Source organism: Carcharodon carcharias, chromosome 2 (assembly GCF_017639515.1).
Source record: "Carcharodon carcharias isolate sCarCar2 chromosome 2, sCarCar2.pri, whole genome shotgun sequence".
NCBI lineage: Eukaryota > Metazoa > Chordata > Chondrichthyes > Lamniformes > Lamnidae > Carcharodon > Carcharodon carcharias.
In genome coordinates, this window is record NC_054468.1 from 124,653,085 (window position 1) to 124,673,978 (window position 20,894).

The 20,894-nt window shown below is 43.0% G+C and overlaps 1 protein-coding gene across 8 annotated transcripts in view; it reads left to right on the forward strand.

The window, feature by feature from the left end:
• The window catches only part of utrn (utrophin), a 664,110-nt gene that overhangs the window by 148,131 nt on the left and 495,085 nt on the right, over positions 1 to 20,894 (forward strand). For all 8 annotated transcript variants that reach the window (XM_041182782.1, XM_041182783.1, XM_041182789.1 and 5 more), the window contains 4 exons: positions 3,764 to 3,918; positions 6,267 to 6,390; positions 15,405 to 15,492; positions 19,639 to 19,856. In XM_041182782.1, coding sequence (XP_041038716.1) covers positions 3,764 to 3,918; positions 6,267 to 6,390; positions 15,405 to 15,492; positions 19,639 to 19,856 — 585 coding nt within the window. The remainder of the gene's footprint in view (positions 1 to 3,763; positions 3,919 to 6,266; positions 6,391 to 15,404; positions 15,493 to 19,638; positions 19,857 to 20,894) is intronic.

Genomic DNA, 20,894 nt, shown 5'->3' on the forward strand with positions numbered 1-20,894 from the left:
ACTTTAGTCTACATGTAGATTGGGAAAATCAGATTGGCAAAGGTGGCCTGGAGAATGAGTTAATAGAGTGTATCTGTGACAATTTCTTAGAGCAGTATGTCCTACAGCCAACCAGGCACTAAGCTATTCTGGACCTGGTAATGAGCAATGAGACAGGTTTAATCAATAACCTCATAGTAAAGGGAGCCTCTAAGCAACTGCACTGTTGACATGATAGAATTTCATGTTTGGTTTGAAGGGGAGAAGTGTGTGTCTAAGACTAGTGTTTTAAAGCTGAATAAAGGTAATTATAAGGGTATGAAAGCAGATCTAGCTAAAGTGAATTGGGGAAACTAGGTTAAAAGGTAGTACAGTAGAGATGCAGTGGTAGACTTTTAAGGAGATATTTAATAACTCTCTGCAAAGATTTATTCCAGTGAGAAAGAAAGACTCTTTGAGAAGAACGCGTCATCCATGGCTGAATAAGGAAGTTATGGATAGTATCAAGTTGAAAGAAACACTGTACAAATCTGCAAAAATTAGTGGTGGGTTGGAAGATTGATCACGTTTTTAAGAATGACTAAAAATTAATAAAGATGGAGAAAGAAGAGTGTGAGAGAAAGCTAGCTAGTAATATAAAAACAGATAGTAAGACTTTCTACAAGTATTTAAATAGGAAAAGAGTAACTAAAGCTAGTGTTGGTCTTCTAGAGAATGAGTCTGGGCAATTGAGAGTGGAAAACAAAGAAATGGCAGAAGCATTGGGAACAGGAATTTTGTGTCTGTCTTCACTGTTGAAGACTTAGAAAATTTCCCAAAGATACTCAAAAATCAAGGGTTGAAAGGGAGGGGCGACTAAAAACAATCACCATCACTCGGGAAAAGATGCTGGGAAAACAGTTAAATCCAAAAACTGAACACGTTCAAAAACAGTACTGTTTTTTGAACCTCATCAACCTTTAATGCAGGAAGCCTGTGATCCAAGCTGACATGACCGAGCTGATCAACCTTGCTGACTGCACCCGACCTTTATTATTCAGTGGTACATCTTACTTTTCTAGCCATTCTATATATTTTAGACTATAGCTAGCCTACGCTTAGGCCATTGTAATGTAAATAGGCCTAAGCTTATATGCAGTATCTGAAAAACAAAATGTTCTGAAATCCGAAACGCAGTTGGACCTGGGGATTTTGGATAAAGGATACTCGGCCTGTCGACCTAAAGGCTAACAAGTCCCCAGGCCCAGATAGCCTGCACCTAAAGCCGCAAAAGACGTGACTGCAGAGATAGCCGTTGCATTGGTTGTAAGCTTCCAAAATTCTTTGGATTCCGGTGTATTGGAAAATAGCTGACATACCATCTTTATTCAAGAAAGGAGGGAGATAGAAAACAGGAAATAACAGATCAGTTAGCCTACCATCTGTCATAGGGAAATTGCCTTTATTCATTATTAAGGAGGTTATAGTAGGTTACTTAGAAAATCATAATGTCAAATCAGAGTCAACATGCGTATATGAAAGGGAAATCATGCTTAATGAATTTATTAGTGGTTTTTGAGGAAGTAACAAACAAGGTGGTTAAAGGGGAACTGTAGATGTGGTGTATTTGGATTTCCAGAAGGCATTTGATAAGGTGCCACATCAAAGATTACTACACGAGGTAAGGTTACATGGTGTAGGGGATAACATATTAGTATGGATAAAGGATTGGTTAGCTAACAGGAAGCAGGGAGTAGGGATAAATGGATCTTTTTTGGGTTGGCAAGCTATAACAGGTAGCGTGTCACAGGGATCAGTGCTGGAGCCTCAACTATTTGAAATCTATGCCATTGATTTGGATGGAGGGATCAAATGGATGGTAGCTAAATTTGTTGATGGCACCAAGACAGGGAGGAGAGCAAGCTGTCAAGAGGAGGTCTGCAAAGGGATATAGACCTGCACTATGTGGAGTACAGTGGTTCAAGAAGTTAGTTCACCACCACCTTCTCAAGGGCAATTAGGGATGGGCAATAAATGCTGGCCTAACCAGTGACACCCAGATCCCATGAAAGAATAAAAGAAAAGGTAGGTTAACTGAGCGGGCAAAAATTTGGCGCATGAAGTATAATGTGGGAAAAAGTGAACTTGTCCACTTTGGCAGGAAGAATAGAAAAGCAGTATACTATTTAAATGGAGAGAGACTGCAGAAGTTGGTCATACAGAGGGATCTGGATGTTCTGGTACATGAATCACAGAAAGTTAATATGCAGGTACAGCAAGTGATTAGGAAGGCTAATGGAATGTTGTCATTTATTGCAAGGGGTGGGGGGGAATGGAATATCAAAGTAGGGAAGATTTACTGCATCTGTACAGGACCTTGGTGAGACCAAGTCTGGAATACTCTGCACAATTTTGGTCTCTGTATTTGGAAAAAAAAGATACAATTGCATTAGAGGCAATTCAGAGAATGTTCACTCGTCCCATTCCTGGGTTGAGGGGATTATCTTATGAAGAAATGTTGAACAGGTTGGGCCTGTATCGATTGGAGTTTAGCAGAATGAGAGGTGATCTTATTGAAACATATGAGATCCTGAGGGGACTTGACAGGGTAGATACCGGAAGGAGAGGGTGGGAAAGACTATAACTAGGGGACACGGTTTTTAAGAATAAGAGATCTATCATTTAAGACGGAGATGAAGATAATATTTTTTTCTCAGAGTTGTTTGTATGTGGAATTTTCTTCCCTAGAAAGCAGTGGAGGCTGGGTGATTGAATTTAACCGAGGTAGAGTTAGACAGATTTTTGATAAGCAAGGGAGTCCAAGGGACACACAGGAAAGTGGAGTTGAGACCACAAACCGATCAGCCATGATCTTATTGAATAGCAGGGCAGGCTTGAAGGACAAAATGGCCTATTTCTGCTCCTAAGTCCTATCTTCCTGAAATGTGTCTGCATGACCAATTTTGTGTGGTGCAGTGGAAGACAGGCAGCTGATAAACTGAATAACCCTAGCTTTCTGGGCCTTAGAGGGTTGTTAATTTACAAGGCATAACCTCCTTCATTAGTTAGCTTGTTTCCAAGAATCTTTTTTTAAGATTTAGCCCACATTGCAAGGCACAGTTGGTATATTTTTGCTCTCAATGTTTTTGGCAATTATTTTTCTCTCCCTTTTCAAGTAGGTGATGATTGGTAGTTGATCAGTTCCCAGATCTCTGCCAATTCTTGAGACCAGCTCCCTGTCGATTCTAGTCTTGAATTGGCCTTAGATTGACTCCCTTTACATTTCACCCAGACATCTTCAGGTCTGATTAGGGAGTTGGGCAGGAGTAAATGTGTGGTGTGCAGTATAACAGTGCATAACACAATTGGGCTGAAGTATCACTGTTTGTATCATATAGAGCAGTTTGTGTTTAAAGTGTTGAAATATCAATTGTTTTTACTTCTAACTGTTTAAAAAGGTAATCATAGATGTTATTTACAAGGTATGTAGGAATTTGCAATTTGAGTAGTGTAAGCAAGGATCTGGGATGAGAAACATGCAAAAATGATACTGTCTGGATATTGCTGTATAAGAGGAATAGAAGTTTAGGAGCTGGTATTTCAGGGGGTCTGTTAGCATAATGTGTCAGTGAACTTCGTCATGTGGGCAATACCAGTGATTTTTACCAGTGAATTCTTAATGTCTGGCATGTATTTGGAGTAAAAATAGAGAGGGAAAGGGTGCCATAGAAAATATTCACTTTAAATATGCATTTCTTTCTTTGTTTTCTGTCATCTTCCTACCACCACTCCCACCCCCCAACAGGTGTCTCGGGCAGTGTCTGATCTGGAAATAGCTCATGTTGGTCCCATGGAAGTCGTGAAAATGACCACAGAGCATTCAGTTCAGAAGCAGGAATTGGTTCCTCCCCCACCACCCAAGAAAAGACAACTCCGTGTGGATGTGGAATCCAAGAAGAAGTATGAGATGCTTTTTAACTTCATGTTTTTCACTATCTTTTCCATGTGCAACAAACATTGGCAAGAAGTGGGCATTGATATCCAGGAAAATTAAATTTTAAGGAAAAGCAGTTAAAAACTGGTGGGAATACATTTCCAATAAATCAAAAGTTTCTAAAAGGACCAAGAAAATCTAAACAAAATCAAACAACGCTGGAAATCATCACCTGAAAATAGAAAATACCAGCAATGATTTCAGACTTAGCCATTCATCAGAACCCAAGTGCTAATGAAGGGTTAACCTGCTTTCTTTACAGAGGCTGACTGATTTTTTCATTTCCAGCATTTTTTGTTTTTGAGCTGTCAGTTTGTTAGAGATTGTCCACAGGTGTAACCTCAAGCTATTAAAAGTTCGTAAAATGTTGAAATCAGTGCTGCATTTTTGGTAAAAGAAGGTAAAATCTTACTAAAATTTTAACTGCGTTAAGAACAGCAGCTGCATTAAGAAAAAAACCCACATAAAGATGCCAGGAGAAGATAAAGGCTGACATGCCATCTACATCTAAATCAAGACTACTAAATAACCTTTCCCTTTGAGCGCAACCATGTGTGCAAACTCCCCCTACCCCCACTCCCATCAAACTAGCAAGTCAAGCTGAGGTACAGTCCCACAAGAACTCCCAGCCACCTGTTGCTCACTTCAGTGCCATTCTTTATTTGTAATCTAAACTTGAGCATCAGGATAATTGTCATGATCCCTAGCTGAGGTTACCTCTGGACAAGCCTAATCCCAGCGTGCAACCCAGCTTGATAGATCCTAACTTTTAATTTGTTTGTTTAGATATGTGGAGAGTAGCTCCTGAACAGAGTTAGGAGTCAGCTGATGAACTTCTAACAAAACGTAACACATTTATTGAACAAGAAAAGATATTACAATACTCCTTCACCCACAGCTACACCTTTACAAATATATACAGATTTATAAGGATAACACAAGTTACAAAAGCTATCTTATACTCTAATGTCCACAGTAAGTACACAGCCCATGTACCAATAGGCAACCTGTGGTCAGACACACCACACTCTGAAACTAAGTGACAGATGCCACCTCAACCAGATGCTAAGGATCTCACCTCAGACGCTTGTCACACCATGAGCTAGCCTGCCTCACTCAACTCCATCTTTCACACGAGGGTTTCCAATCTCCACTCCAAGATCTTATCTTGGAATCTTCTCCCAAACCAATGCTCCCTCTCAGACACCTTCTGCAAGGGTTCACCTCCAAGGTTTCGAATTCTCCTTCTGATGTTCCTCTTCCCTGGGTCACCACATGTATTCAAGATGTCTTCCACATGCTCTCTCCCACTGACTCAGCCATCAACAGTACACCGCTGCTTCACATGCCCATAGAAAAGAGTTACAGACCTTCACTTGTCCCTGGGGACCTTCTTACCTCTTCTCAAACCTTTATCTCTTTAAGCTTGAAACTTTAAACTTAAAGCTTGGAGCCTTTCTCTGCTCCTCACTCTTAACTTCACCCAACAGGACCTTTTCCAAGTTCCTATCCTTCCTTTGACTGGAAGGGACTTCTTCCTGTTCCACTCCCTTGGATTTTGGGTCTTTTCCTTAGGTTGGGACTGGCTATGTGTCCCTTTTGCTCCAGTCTCTCTCTGTCAGCTATTTTCAACCAATTTTAGCTTGGAGCTGACCATCTGCCCCTTCTAGGCTGCTCCGGCCTGGCAGCTAGCTTCAAAACCTGCTGAACTCCAACAGCTTCCAAATCAAACTGCTGTTTCTGGATTTTCTGTGTGTGTCTGTGGAAGGGACCTGCTTCTCTGACCCCTGTTGCTAGGCAACAGCAGTGTTCTTCTATTCTTGAGCTTGCTTAACTTCTTAAGTCGTAAACGCTTATTAGAAATGCAAGCACCTTTTTAAAGTGAAACTGAAACTCCATTTGACCTTTTCTTAACACATAGATACAGAAATACACATCAAACGTAAACTTTAAAGCTAAAACTCATTCCTAACACCCACAAATACCAATATAACTTACTTAAACTGTCTCTAATCAATTATCATCAAAACCAAACCCAATCCTGTGATGACCCAACATTGATGCATATGTTTCAGAATGGAGTTCTGGCTGACTTATTACCCTGTTTCCCCTACCCCTTTGCTACCAACGCAGGAATTTGAAAATGCATCCATTTCACTCTAATGGTATACCTTTTCCTAACATATGAAGAATGTACCAGGAGTATTATGGGTGTCAGACCTCTGATAATGAAATCATGATTTTCTAAACATGATTGTAAATTTTGTCTGATGTCTTGTAATGGTTGTACCAATGCACATTACCCTATTGCTAGATTCAATGCGGACGCTAGTGAGCTCCTGAACTGGATTAGTAAATCAAAATGTGAGATTCAAGCCATGATGCTCAATGACTTCAAGAGGCAGAAAGATATTTCTGGCATGAAGGAAAAGATGAAGGTAAGGTTACAAGTTTTTGGAAGAAAATATTAAATGAAATCTATTTAGTCTGTTAATTGATCATTTGGTTTTTAAGGATAATATCAAGCGAGACAATTAATACTACAGATCAAGTAGCCTCCCTGCCTCACCCAGAATGCCGGCTGAGTGAGTGAAGCAATAGTGGTTTACCTTGGCAGTATCTCCTGAAGCGGCCACTGCTGCTGCTGGAGAAATCCAGAAACAACTCCAGCTTCCACTGCAAGATGGGGAAGCAAACAGTGGCTTCATTTTTGGTTAAACTCTTTTGTAGCAAATTGGAAACATCAAGATTCACTCAGTGTGCCTTGACATAATCTCCAATGCACTGTATTTTACAAAATTTTCAGGTGGGTGTGAAAGCAGCCAGCAGCTAAAGGATTATCATTGACACTGAAACTAAATTTTGACAGGCGATGGCGTAGTGGAATTGTTGCTTTACTAATAATCTAGAGGCCCCAGGGTAATGCTCTGGGGATCCAGGTTTGAATTCCGCCATGGTAGATGGTTGACTCAAATACCCTTTGAAATGGCCTAGCAAGCCAGTCAATTGTATAAAACCGCTACAAAGTCTCAAAAAGGGAACTAACCCAGATGGACTACCCAACATCGACCTAGGCACCAGAAACAACAACGGTGAACTCAGTCCTGTCGACCCTGCAAAGTCTTCCTTACTAACATCTGGGGGCTAGTGCCATATTTGGCAGAGTTGTCTCACAGAGAGTCAGCTTGACATAGTCATCCTCATGGATTCATATCTTATAATTAATGTCCCAGACATCACCATCCCTGGGTATGCCCTGTCCCACCAGCAGGAGATACCCAGCAGGGGTGGCAGTACAGTGCTATACAGTCAGGAGGGAGTTGCCCTGGGAGCCCTCAACAGCGACTCCATGAAATCTCAGGTCAAACAAGGGCAAGGAAGCCTCCTGCTGATTACTACGTACCGCCCTCCCTCAGCTGATAAATCAATGCTTCTCCATGTTGAACAGCACTTGGAGGAAGCACTGAGGGTGGCAAGGACGCGGAATGTACTCTGGATGGGGGATTTCAATGTACATCACCGGAAGTGGCTTGGTAGCACCACTGCTGACCAAGCCTACTGTGTCCTAAATGACGTAGCTGCTAGACTGGGTCTGCGGGCAGGTGGTAAGGGGACCAATGAGTTAAAACACACTTGACTTCATCCTCACCAACCTGTCTGCCGCAGATGCATCTGTCCATCACAGTATCGGTAGGAGTAACTACCACACAGTCCTTGTGGAGACGAAGCCCAGCCTTCGCATTAAGGATACCCTCCATCGTGTTGTGTGGCACTACCACTGTGCTAAATGGGATGGATTTAGAACAGATCTAGCAACTCAAAACTGGGCTTCTGGGAGGTGCAGTGGACCATCAGCAGCAGCAGCACAATTGTACTTGGAACATAATCTGTAACCTCATGGCCCGGCGTATCCCCCACTCTGCCATTACCATAAGCCAGGGGATCAACCCTGGTTTAATGAAGACTGCAGGAGGGTATGCCAGGAGCATCACCAGACATCCCTAAAAAGGTGTCAACCTGGTGAAGCAACAACACAGGACTACGACATGCCAAACAGCATAAGCAGCAAGTGATAGACAGAGCTAAAACAAAAACAGAATTACCTGGAAAAACTCAGCAGGTCTGGCAGCATCGGCGGAGAAGAAAAGAGTTGATGTTTCGAGTCCTCATGACCCTTCAACAGAACTGATTTTTCTTTACAAGGAGAGGGGTAAAATATAAGCTGGTTTAAGGTGGTGGGGTGGGGGTAGGGGGCGATGGGGGGGTAGTGGAGGGGGGGTGTTGTTGTAGGGACAAGCAAGCAGTGATAGGAGCAGATCATCAAAAGATGTCACAGACAAAAGAACATAGAGGTGTTGAAGTTGGTGAGATTATCCAAACGAATGTGCTAATTAAGAATGGATGGTAGGGCACTCAAGGTATAGCTCTAGTGGGGGTGAGGGGGCATAAAAGATTTAAAAATAATGGAAATAGGTGGGAAAAGAAAAATCTATATAAATTATTGGAAAAAAACAAAAGGAAGGGGGAAGAAACAGAAAGGGGGTGGGGATGGAAGAGGGAGCTCAAGACCTAAAGTTGTTGAATTCATTATTCAGTCCGGAAGGCTGTAAAGTGCCTGGTCAGAAAATGAGGTGCTGTTCCTCCAGTTTGCGTTGAGCTTCACTGGAACAATGCAGCAAGCCGAGGACAGACATGTGGGCAAGAGAGCAGGGTGGAGTGTTAAAATGGCAAGCGACAGGGAGTTTGGATCATTCTTGCGGACAGACTGCAGGTGTTCTGCAAAGCAGTCGCCCAGTTTACGTTTGGTCTCTCCAATTTAGAGGAGACCACATTAGGAGCAGCGAATGCAGTAGACTAAGTTGGGGGAAATGCAAGTGAAATGCTGCTTCACTTGAAAGGAGTGTTTGGGCCCTTGGACGGTGAGGAGAGGAAGTGAAGGGGCAGGTGTTACATCTTTTGCTTGGGCATGGGGAGGTGCCATAGGTGGGGGTTGAGGAGTAGGGGGTGATGGAGGAGTGGACCAGGGTGATCCGGAAGGAATGATCCCTACGGAATGCCGCCGGCGGGGGGGGGGTGAAGGGAAGATGTGTTTGGTGGTAGCATCATGCTGGAGTTGGTGGAAATGGCGGAGGATAATCCTTTGAATGCGGAGGCTGGTGGGGTGATAAGTGAGGACAAGGGGGACCCTATCATGTTTCTGGGAGGGAGGAGAAGGCGTGAGGGCGGATGCGCGAGAGATGGGCCGGACACGGTTGAGGGCCCTGTCAACGACCGTGAGTGGAAAACCTCGGTTAAGGAAGAAGGAGGACATGTCAGAGGAACTGTTTTTGAAGGTAGCATCATTGGAACAGATGTGACGGAGGCGAAGGAACTGAGAGAATGGAATGGAGTCCTTACAGGAAGCGGGGTGTGAGGAGCTGTAGTCAAGGTAGCTGTGGGAGTCGGTAGGCTTGTAATGGATATTGGTGGACAGTCTATCACCAGAGATTGAGACAGAGAGGTTAAGGAAGGGAAGGGAAGTGTCAGAGATGGACCACGTGAAAATGATGGAGGGGTGGAGATTGGAAACAAAATTAATAAATTTTTTCAAGTCCCGATGAGAGCATGAAGCGGCATCGAAGTAATCATCGATGTACCGGAGAAAGAGTTGTGGAAGGCGGCCAGAGTAGGACTGGAACAAGGAATGTTCCACATACCCCATAAAGAGACAGGCATAGCTGGGGCCCATGCGGGTACCCATAGCCACACCTTTTATTTGGAGGAAATGAGAGGAGTTGTTCAGTGTGAGAACAAGTTCAGCCAGACAGAGGAGAGTAGTGGTGGATGGGGATTGTTCGGGCCTCTGTTCGAGGAAGAAGCTAAGGGCCCTCAGACCATCCTGGTGGGGGATGGAGGTGTAGAGGGATTGGACGTCCATGGTGAAGAGGAAGCGGTTGGGGCCAGGGAACTGGAAATTGTTGATGTGACGTAAGGTTTCAGAGGAATCACGGATGTAGGTGGGAAGGGACTGGACAAGGGGAGAGAGAAGGGAGTCAAGATAACGAGAAATGAGTTCTGTGGGGCAGGAGCAAGCTGAGACGATCGGTCTACCGGGGCAGTTCTGTTTGTGGATTTTGGGTAGGAGGTAGAAGTGGGCCGTCCGAGGTTGGGGGTTGGAAGCTGTGGGAGGAAGATCTCCAGAGGAGATGAGGTCAGTGACAGTCCTGGAAACAATGGCTTGATGTTCAGTGGTGGGGTCATGGTCCAGGGAGAGGTAGGAGGAAGTGTCTGTGAGTTGACGCTCAGCCTCCGCGAGGTAGAGGTCAGTGCGCCAGACAACAACAGCACCACCCTTGTCAGCGGGTTTGATGACAATGTCAGGGTTGGACCTGAGTGAACGGAGTGCAGTAAGTTCAGAGAGAGAGAGAGATTAGAATGGGTGAGACAGAGCTATGCGATCCCACAACCAACGGATCAGATCTAAGTTCTGCAGTCCTGCCACATCCAGTCGTGAATGGTGGTGGACAATTAAAAAACTCACTGGAGGAGGAGGCTCCTCAAATATCTGCATCCTCAAGGACGGAGGAGCCCAGCACATCAGTGCAAAATATAAAGTTGAAGCATCTGCAACAGTCTTAAGCCAGAAGTGCCGAGTGGATGATCCATCTCTGCCTTCTTCAGAGATCCCCAGCATCACAGATGCCAGTCTTCAGCCAATTCAATTCACTTCATGTGATATCAAGAAACGGCTGAAGGCACTGGATACTGCAAAGGCTATGGGCCCCGACAATATTCCAGCCACAGTACTGAAGACATGTGCTCCAGAAATTGCTGCGCCCTTAACCAAGCTGTTCTAGTACAGTTACAACACTGGCACCTACCCAGTTATTTGGAAAATTGCCCAGTTATGTCCTGTACACAAAAAACAGGACAAATCCAACCCTGCCAATTACCGTCCCATCAGCCTACTCGTGATCATCAGAAAAGAAACGGAAGGGGTTATCAACAGTGCTATCAAGTGGCACTTTCTTAGCAATAACCTGCTCACTGATGCCCAGTTTGGGTTCCGTCAGGGCCACTCAGCTCCTGACTGCATTACAGCCTTGGTTCAAACATGGACAAAAGAGTTGAATTCCACAGGTGAGGCGAGAGTGACTGCCCTTGACATCAAGGCAGCATTTGACAGAGTGTGGCATCAAGGAGACCAAGCAAAACTGGAGTCAATGGGAATCAGGGGGAAATCTGTCCACTCGTTGGAGTCATACCCAGCACAAAGGAAGATGGTTGTGGTTGTTGGAGGTCGATTATTTCAGCTCTAGGACATCACTGCAGGAGTTCCACAGGGTAGTGTCCTCGGCCCAACCATCTTCAGCTGCTTCATCAATGACCTTCCTTCGGTCATGAGATCAGAAGTGAGGATGTTCGCTGATGATTGCACAATGTTCAGCATAAGTTGTGACTCCTCAGATACTGGAGCAGTCCATGTCCAAATGCAGCAAGATTTGGACAATATCCAGGCTTGGGCTGACTAGTGGCAAGTAACATTTGCACCACACAAGTGTCAGGCAATGACCATCTCCAACAAGAGAGAATCCACCCAGCATTACCATCACTGAATCTCCCACTATCAACATCTTGAGGCTTACCATTAACCAGAAACTGAACTGGAATAGCTGTATAAATACTGTGGCTACAAGAGCAGGCCAGAGGCTAGGAATCCTGCAATGAGTAACTCACCTCCTGACTCCCCAAAGCCTGTCCATCATCTACAAGACACAAATCAGGAATGTGATGGAATAGTCCCCACTTGCCTGGATGAGTTCAGCTCCCACAACACTCAAGAAGCTTGGCACCATTTGGGACAAAGCTTGATTGGCACCACATCAACAAACATTCACTCCCTCCGCCACTGACAGCGGCAGCAATGTGTACCATCTATAAGATGCAATGTAGGAACTCACCAAGGCTCCTTATACAGCACCTTCCAAACCTGTATGGAGAAGGGCAACAGATAGGTGAGAACACGACCACGTGGAAGTTCCCTTCCAAGTCCTTCACCATTCTGACTTGGAAATACATCACTGTCCCTTCACTGTCGCTGGGTCAAAATCCTGGAACTCCCTTCCTATTGCACTGTGGGTGTACCTACACCACATGGACTGCAGCGGTTCAAGAAGGCAGCTCACCACCACCTTCTCAAGGGCAACTAGGGATGGGCAATAAATGCTGTCCCAGCCAGCAAAGCCCACAACCCATGAATAAATTTTAAAAAAATCAAAGGTTATTGCGGAAAATAAAAGCTCATGGTATAGTATTGGCATGGATAGAAGATTGGCTAGCTAACAGGAAAAAGAGTTGGTATAAATAGCTCTTTTCTGGTTGGCAGGATGTAATGACCAGTGTACCACTGGGATCGGTGCTGGGGCCTTGACTTTTTATAATTTATATAAATGACTTGGATGAAGGGACAGAATGTATGGTTACTTAATTTGCAGATAATACAAAATTAGGTAGGAAAGTAATTTTGGAAGAGGATGTAAGGAGGCTACAAATGGACATAGGTTAAGTGAGTGGGTAAAGACCTGGCAAATGGAGTAGAATGTGGGCAAATTTGAAATTGTCCATTTTGCCAGGAAGACTAAAGGAAGCATATTATCTAAATGGTGAAATATTGCAGAGCTCTGAGATTCAAAGGGATCTGGGTGTCTTAGTGCATGAATCACAAAAGGTTATCATGCAGGTACAGCAATTAATTAGAAAAGCCAAAAGAATGTTATCATTTATTGCGAGGGGAATTGAATACAATTATATAGGTTATGCTTCAGTTGTTCAGAGCATTGGTGATACCAGATCTGGAATATTGTGTGCAGTATTGGTCTTGATTTAAGTAAGGACGTAAATGCGTTAGAAGCAGATCAGAGACGATTTACTAGGCTAATATCTGGAATGGGTGAGGAAAGGTTGGACAGGCTAGGTTTGTATCTGCTGGAGTTTAGAAGAGTAAGAGGTGACTTGATTGAAACCTTTAATATCCAGAGGGGTCTTGACAGGGTGGACATGGAAAGGATGTTTCCTCTTGTGGGAGAATCTAGAACTAAGAATCACTGTTTAAAAATAAGGAATCGCTCATTTAAGACCAGGAGAAAATTTTTTTCTGAGGGTAGAGAGACTTTGGAACTCTCTTCCTCAAAAGCCAGTGGAAGCAGTCTTTGGATATTTTTAAGGCAGAGGTAGATAGATTCTTGATAAGCACGGGTGAAATGTTATCAGGGGTAGGTGGAAATGTGGAGCTGAGGTTACAACCAGATCAGCCATGATCTTATTGAATGGCGGAGCAGGCTTAAGGGGCTGAGCCATGTTGAATGGAGGGGTAAGCTCTAAGGGCCAAATGGCCTACCCGAAATCCTATTTCTAATGTTCTGATCATTTTATGACATGCAGGTCAGTTACTCGTGCAATGTATCTGACGGAATTTATAAAATTGGCACATTGGAGGAATTTGGTAAAGGGATTTGTTGTCCTAGAGTTCTGTACCATCCCTGGGCTCCTGCTTAAATTATGAAAGGTTCTGCCATAAATAGCTCAAGGAAATCTGATGCATTTGATGGCATAAAAATGTTTGTGAAACTAAGGCCCTCTCTGGAAACTGTACAAGAGGATAAAAAATAGGATCAGGAGTAGACCATTCAGCCCCTCAAGCCTGCTCCACATTTTAAGGTCCATGGCTCACTCCACTTTCCCACCCTCCCCTCATATCCCTAATCATATAAGTAATTTCTCCAGTGGTCCCTATTTCTGAGTTACCCTCATGACTGACAATGAGGCCCATTTGCAGCTTTCCAGAAGTCTGGCCAACTACAATGGTGGATGATCTTCAGAAACCAGCAGTGGCATAGTTGAAGTGAAAAACTATGAATGAAACATTGTCTTGTTTTAAAATTTGAAATGTTCTGCTTTATGGTTACTGTCAATATCTAAAGAATAAAGATGATGGCCTGCAGAGCAGCAAATGACTCCGTGTAAACTGCTGATTTGCCTGGGGACCATGAAGTTCAAATGCATGCACAAGTTATGTGGGAGGTTTAAACTTCTGATTACTGTTTTTACCCTGCCCAGAGTGCTCTGTGATTCTCTACAACAGTGGGATGAGACAGGCAGAACCACACAGACACCAGCTGTTGGCCTATGCTTAGCTGTTTTTACACGGATTTACTTAGCTCTTTTCCCAGTAGGAGTAAATCTGCTTCAGGCACGTAGCTCTAAGTAAATCAGCTGGAGTGTCAAAGCAATCCAGCACCACGGCAACCACAATACAGCTCAGCATCGCCCCTCCCGACTCTGCTCACCACCCCCTTCCCAACGATGCTCACCACCCCCATCCTGACTATGCTCACCACCCCCTCCCCATCCCCTTCCCCTTCCCGACTGTGCTCACCACCCCCTTCCCCATCCCCTTCCCGACAATGCTCACCACCACCCCCTAATGATGTTCACCACCCCCACAGTGTTCAAACCCCTCTGACAATGTTTACTCCTCACCCCCAGCAATGCTCACCACTACCCCTACCCACCATCCCCCATCCCCCAACAATCTTCACTCCACCATCCCACACCCCTTCTCTGGAATCCCTGGCTCTTGTCAATGTTGGAAGAGTCAAGATTTTCAGGGGAGGTGGAATTAGCATTGTTGGGGGTGTGGGGTGGTGCCGAGTATTGTCAGGGGGTAAAGGGGAGTGGTGAGGTGGTGTTGAAAATTATCAGGGAACAGTGAAGCAGGGAGTACTGTTGAGTGTTAGGGTGAGGGAGGAGGTGAGCATTGTTGGGGAATGGGGGCAGGCTGTGCAGTGTCAGTGAAGGGGGGATGGGGGCAGGCTGTGCAGTGTCGGTGAGGGGGGGATGGGGGCAGGCTGTGCAGTGTCGGTGAGGGGGGGATGGGGGCAGGCTGTGCAGTGTCGGTGAGGGGGGGATGGGGGCAGGCTGTGCAGTGTCGGTGAGGGGGGGATGGGGGCAGGCTGTGCAGTGTCGGTGAAGGGGGGATGGGGGCAGGCTGTACAATGTCGGTGAGGGGGGGGGGATGGGGGCAGGCTGTCCAGTGTCGGGGGTGATGGGCCCATTTAAAAGCTCTGCAAGCCAATGAACGGAGTGAAGCCAGACCTTAAGGGGCATGTCTACAGTTCATTTGAGCTGCTTCACCATGAGGCCTCTCCACTATTTTTGTCACTGGATTCAGTCGGGAGCCAGGACTAGAAGGTCTGAAGGCTCCAGCGTCAAATGGTAAGTGAGCATTTTATAGCTGTGTGTACTGCTGCTGACTGGATGCTCTGGACCATTGTAAAATGTATTAATAGTCCATTATAAAAGTGTAACAATTAAAGAATAAAATGATTTGAATATTATGCATATGTAAGTATCGATAAATTAGTGATGTCTAAACAGTGACTTTAAATTTGTTGAAATAATTTGATGACTCTAGGTCTTGGAAAAAGAAAAGGCTGAAAAAGAGAGACAGTCGAAGGAAGTAAAGCAGGTGGGACAGGCCCTGCTTGAGTCAATGGAGAAAGGTAAAAACCACATCAAGTCTAAATGTCATGAGCTTGGTAAAATTGTGGTAAATGATCATGCATTGATTTATCCTGTTCTGTCAGATATTTGAAGCTTGCTGACTTAATGTTGAATATTGAGTACAAAATTAAAAAGATAATCTTTAATAACCTGATAATCTGAATTTTAAAAGCAGTAAATGCTAGGAATACACATCAGGCCAGTCAGCATCTTCAGACAGAAACAGTAGGTTGAAGTTTTGGGTATAGCCTTTTTGTCAGAATCTCTTTCAAATGGAAACACCTGTGAGGAGGCTGTCCTGTGTTTAAAAAATGGCCTGGGTATTCAGGCTGCAAAGCTTTCTCATGGTGTGATTTGAGAAATTCTGACGTGTATGTTAAAAGCATTATGTAAATGTAAGTTGAATATTGCTGAAAAAAGACATGTTTTCGAAGCTTTCCATCTTGCACTCATCAGGCCAATTCGCAAGAATACCAAATGTAAAGGGAACAACAATGCCAGATGTGCCAGAAGATACATATATTAATTTGCAGGGCCCTGTCTTTTGTAGACAGAAAGAACATGTACACACATTGCATCGAAACAAAATAGGTGACAGCCACTCTCTGGTTTGTTCTCCAGGGCAATGCCTTGACCAATCAGAGTCAACCTGCCTGGTTTGAATTTAAACAAAACTTGTCCTTTTTGATCAATAATCAAGTTCTGTAGTAACAAATATAAGTGACTTGGATGAAGGGATAGTTGCCAAATTTGCTGATGACACAAAGATAGGTAGGAAAATAAGTTTTGAAGAGGACATAAGGAGGCTGCAAACAGATAGAGATAGGTTAAGTGAGTTGGCAAAGATCTGGCAGTTGGAGTATAATGTGGGAAATTGTGAAATTGTTCATTTTGGCAGGAAGAATGAAAGAGAAGCATGTTATAATGGTGAGAGATTGCAGAGCTCTGAGGCGCAGTGGGATCTGGGAGTCCTAGTGCATGAATCACAAAAGGCTAGTATGCAAGCACGGCAAGTAATTGGGAAAGCTAATAGAATGTTATCATTTATTGCAAGGGAAATTGAATACAGAAGTAGAGAGGTTATGCTTCAGTTGTACAGGGTACTAGTGAGACTGCATTTGGAGTAGTATGTACAGTATTGGTCATCTTATTTAAGGAAGGATGTAAATGCGTTGGAAGCAGTTCAGAGAAGGTTTACCAGACTGATACCTGGAATGGGTGGGCTGTCTTTGCGGAAAGGTTGGACAGACTAGGCTTGTATCCGCTGGAGTTTAGAAGAGTAAGAGGCAACTTGATTGAAACCTGTAAGATCCTGAGGGGTCTTGATAGGGTGGATGTGGAGAGGATGTTTCATCTTGTGGGAGAATCTAGAACTAGGAGTCACTGTTTAAAAATAAAGGGTTGCCCATTTAAAACAGAGGTGAGGTGAAATTTTTTCACTCAGAGGGTTGTGAGTCTTTGAAACTCTCTTCCTGAAAAGGTGGTGGAAGCAGAGTATTTGATTTAAAAAAAAAAATTTGTTCATAGGTTAGGCCAGCATTTATTGCCCTTCCCTAATTCTCCTTGTTCAGAGAGCAATTTTTTAAGAATCAACCCCAATGTAGTGGGTCTGGAGTCACATGTAAGCCAGACCAGGTAAGGATGGCAGATTTCATTACCTAATGAACATTTATGAACCAGATGGGTTTTTACAACAATTGGCAGTGGTTTCATGGTCATCATCAAACTTTTAATTCCAGATTTTTATTGAATTCAAATTCTACCATCTGCCATGATGGGATTCGAACTCAGTTCCCCAGAGCATTACCCTGGGTCTCTGGAATACTGATCCAGTGACCATAAATTTTTAAGGCAGAGATGGATTGATTCTTGGTAGGCAAGAGGGTGATATGTTATCGGTGGTGGGTGGGATGCAGATTTGAGGTTACTAACAGATCAGCCATGATCTTATTAAATGGCGGAGCAGGTTTGAGAGGCTGAATAGCCTACTCCTGCTCCTTGTACTAAATGTAAGTTGTTGCGTTTATGCAGTGCTTTTGATTGAACCCTGGCTTCTGGCGTTTATGCTGTTCAGTGCAATTTTCATAGCTCAGAATGGGTCTTCCAAGGCTGCTGCAGGAATACAGGAAACTAATTTAACAGTGGACACTCCAGGAGCTTGGTCATATACATTAGCCTCCTGAAATATGCATGAAAAGAACAGCATTAAAAACAACTGATTTTGGTAAATAGTAGAAGTTATCCTTTTATATGTCTTTAGAAGAATTTGCTGAAGTCTTTCCAGGTTCATTTTTAGATAGTGTTGTGTATGTTTTTGTGTGCCTTCACACCATTAGGTCAAAATTAATTCAATTAAAATCTAAGAAACGAAATGAAAGATAAACTAGGCAAAAGAAATCAAATTCATAACTGGAAAAGAATGGATCACTGCCCAAGATATTATGATCAATTATCTATAGATTTAATATCCTACCAAATTTTAATGGAACCTGCTGTTGTTGATCTTAAAGTTGGGCTTATAGAGTTATATCTAAAGCTACCTTTTACAGCAACACACTGCACCATAGGAGCGCCCAAACCTTAGCCTCTGGACCATATGGTTCTTGACCTACGGTTTAACCTTAATGTTTAGCAACTTAGTCTTGAGTGTGTATTTCTTTCTATTCACTGGCCTGACCTGTTTGAATTTTGTTGGCCTGCACGTTTGGAGAGGGCTGCTTTTAGCCTTATTAATGGATAAATCCTAAATTTGCGCTAGCAACTTCAGATATAAAATGAAACATTGGGATCCTACATAAAGTTTCAATCAAAGCTCTATGATCAGAGCTATGAAGCCTTGCAATGCATGAAGCATTGTTGATTTTGGAACATTTTGAGTAGCGCACTGTGTAATATTGTATAACCCAAACATAAAATCAGAGGAAGGATTAAATGGTTTAACTTTTAGGTGACTTAACTCTGAAGCTCCCTTTATTTATAAAAACCATAGCAATTAACTATAAAAAAATCCTCACTGTAGAAATACTCTAGGCTTCAAATAAAAAAAGTAAATTATTTTTTAAATTTAGTGAATTTAAGATGTTCTTCCAATCATCAGGCATGTGAATTTTAGTCTGCACAATTATCTTACTATTGCAACAGGCCTGCTGGTAATTGTAGTGTAATTCACTGACGATTGAAGTGAATACCCTAATTAGTATGGTTTGATTTCTCTCCCTACCACTTCCTAAAAGATTCGGTGGCTTCCTTTCGGAGTGCCTAGTTCTTGTTTCTTCTTGGAAGCTATTCTAAGAATGATTATAACCTGCTTCTAGTTCAAGATGTTTCCCTGCAGTACACTACTTGGAGCTCTGAGCCACCTTTCTGACTAGAGGAATACTATACAAATCGAAGTTGGTAATACAATTATCGATCCCTAAGTGGACTGAAGATTAATTGTTGCTAGTCTGCTTGTTTTTGTTCTAAAGCAACTTTACATATTTTAAAGCTGTGATGTTGGATACCCTTGTAGTTGGAATTGTCTTTTTGGGACAGCAAGCTATTTCATATGCACATCTGTTGTGATCGGCCTTGCTGAGTCGACTTTCCCCCTCTGCTTCTACACCCGACTCTATTCTCCTGGCAACCGTAATGGTTTGATCTGCCATCAAGGATTGTATTATTGCCTGCTGTGGAAGTAATCACTTTTGGCATGAGGACTAGCCTGCAGTGCCAGCAAGAGTACCACCTTGTTTGCACTGTCAGTTTTGCTGCTGAAGGTGGAGCATTCGGCAGGAAAGCAAATGTATGGTAAGCGTCAATGTAAGTTTAATATTTTGACTCTTGTGTGTTTGGAATTTGTGTGTGCAATCGTAATTCAAGCTTTGGGTCAAACCTAAACAAATAATGAGGAGGGAGCTTTGATTGGCCTGTCGGTGATGATGTGAATTCAGAGATGGGGAGGAAAAGAGCTGAGATTCTAATTTCCTATTTTGCAATTAAATTGGAAAGTGCACTTTATACTCACATGTACAAATAATAATGAGATAGTCTATCTTCCTAGCCTTCACTTTGGGTTTACTCACCCAGAAAATGGAAAGCAGATCTAGTTATGCATTTAGTCATTCTGCCCGCCATAATATTTGTGCAATGTAAACTTTTTGCAGAAGGACTGCCAGTAGAGGAAGTAAAGCACTCACTGGAGAGAGTGTCAGTGGAATGGAAAGATAACAACCAGCAAATGGACAAGCTGAAATGTAAGATGCAGTTTCAAGAGGATATTAACTGTATTTATTCAGATCTACAAGAGCTTGAAAAGATTGTGAAATCTAAAGAAGACTGGCTGAAGTGCGCAACCAATGCTTCACTGAAAGAATCCTGTCAGGTTCGTGACTTTCTATACTGTAGGATATTGTCACATAGCTTAATTGAAGGAAGTGAACAAGAGCATTAAAAATTCAACTGTAGGTTAGTACCCCAGAAAGCAATGGTTGAGGAAAAAGAAATAAACTTCTGGGAACTATAACTGAGGATCCAAGATAAATACATACAAAGCACAAATAAGTGCAGATTTAATAAATGCGACCCTAAATGGACTAACAAGGTAATTTCTAATGTTATGGATGTAAGAACACAGGGAGCTGATTAAGGAGTTTGCTGATGGTGAGGAAGCTTCAGATATGAGTCAGGGAGGTGAGATGGTGAATGTAGCGAGTACTGTTTCTAATCTATATAAACATATAAACTTAGATTCAAATCTAAGTTACTTATGTTAACAAATGAGACTAACTTAAGAGAGCTTTTGAGTCTGATGATGTGGAAATAGGCAAGCTGTAGGGAAAGTTTGCAAAAAGGCAGAACTATGGAAGACGAAATTCAATGCAAGTATAATTGGAAAGTGTTACACATTGGAAGAACAATTGGGGATACGTGAATGGATGGTGTTAAATAAGTTGGAGGAAAGGCTGAAAGTAATCTGGTGTTAGAGTAGGTTCAATGTTTATCATTTCTGGCCATTAACAAAACAGAGGAAGTGCTAAGCTATGTGTATATGTGCAGAGGCTGCCCTGCTAAAGCTGTATAATGCTCTGTCCAGGCCTCAGCGATTGAATGTGTGGATATCTGCGGATTGAAATTCCTTGTTATGTGTTCCACAGTTGAATGATCTATTGGCATCCACTGAGCTCATACATGATAAGCAGGCACTTGGTTAGGATATTGAAAGGCTATTAACATTCAGTGAGCTGCATTCCAACATTCAGGGGAATGGAGGAAAAAATAGAAAAAGATTGGGGGATGTTTAGGAAGTATTCTGATAGTTGTAGTTAGCCAACTGTTGGTTTTCTCAGTCTAGCTTCTCTTAATTTATGTTCCCTTTTCATCTTCCTTTTCTGCCCTGGCTGACTCCCACTAATGCTTTGCA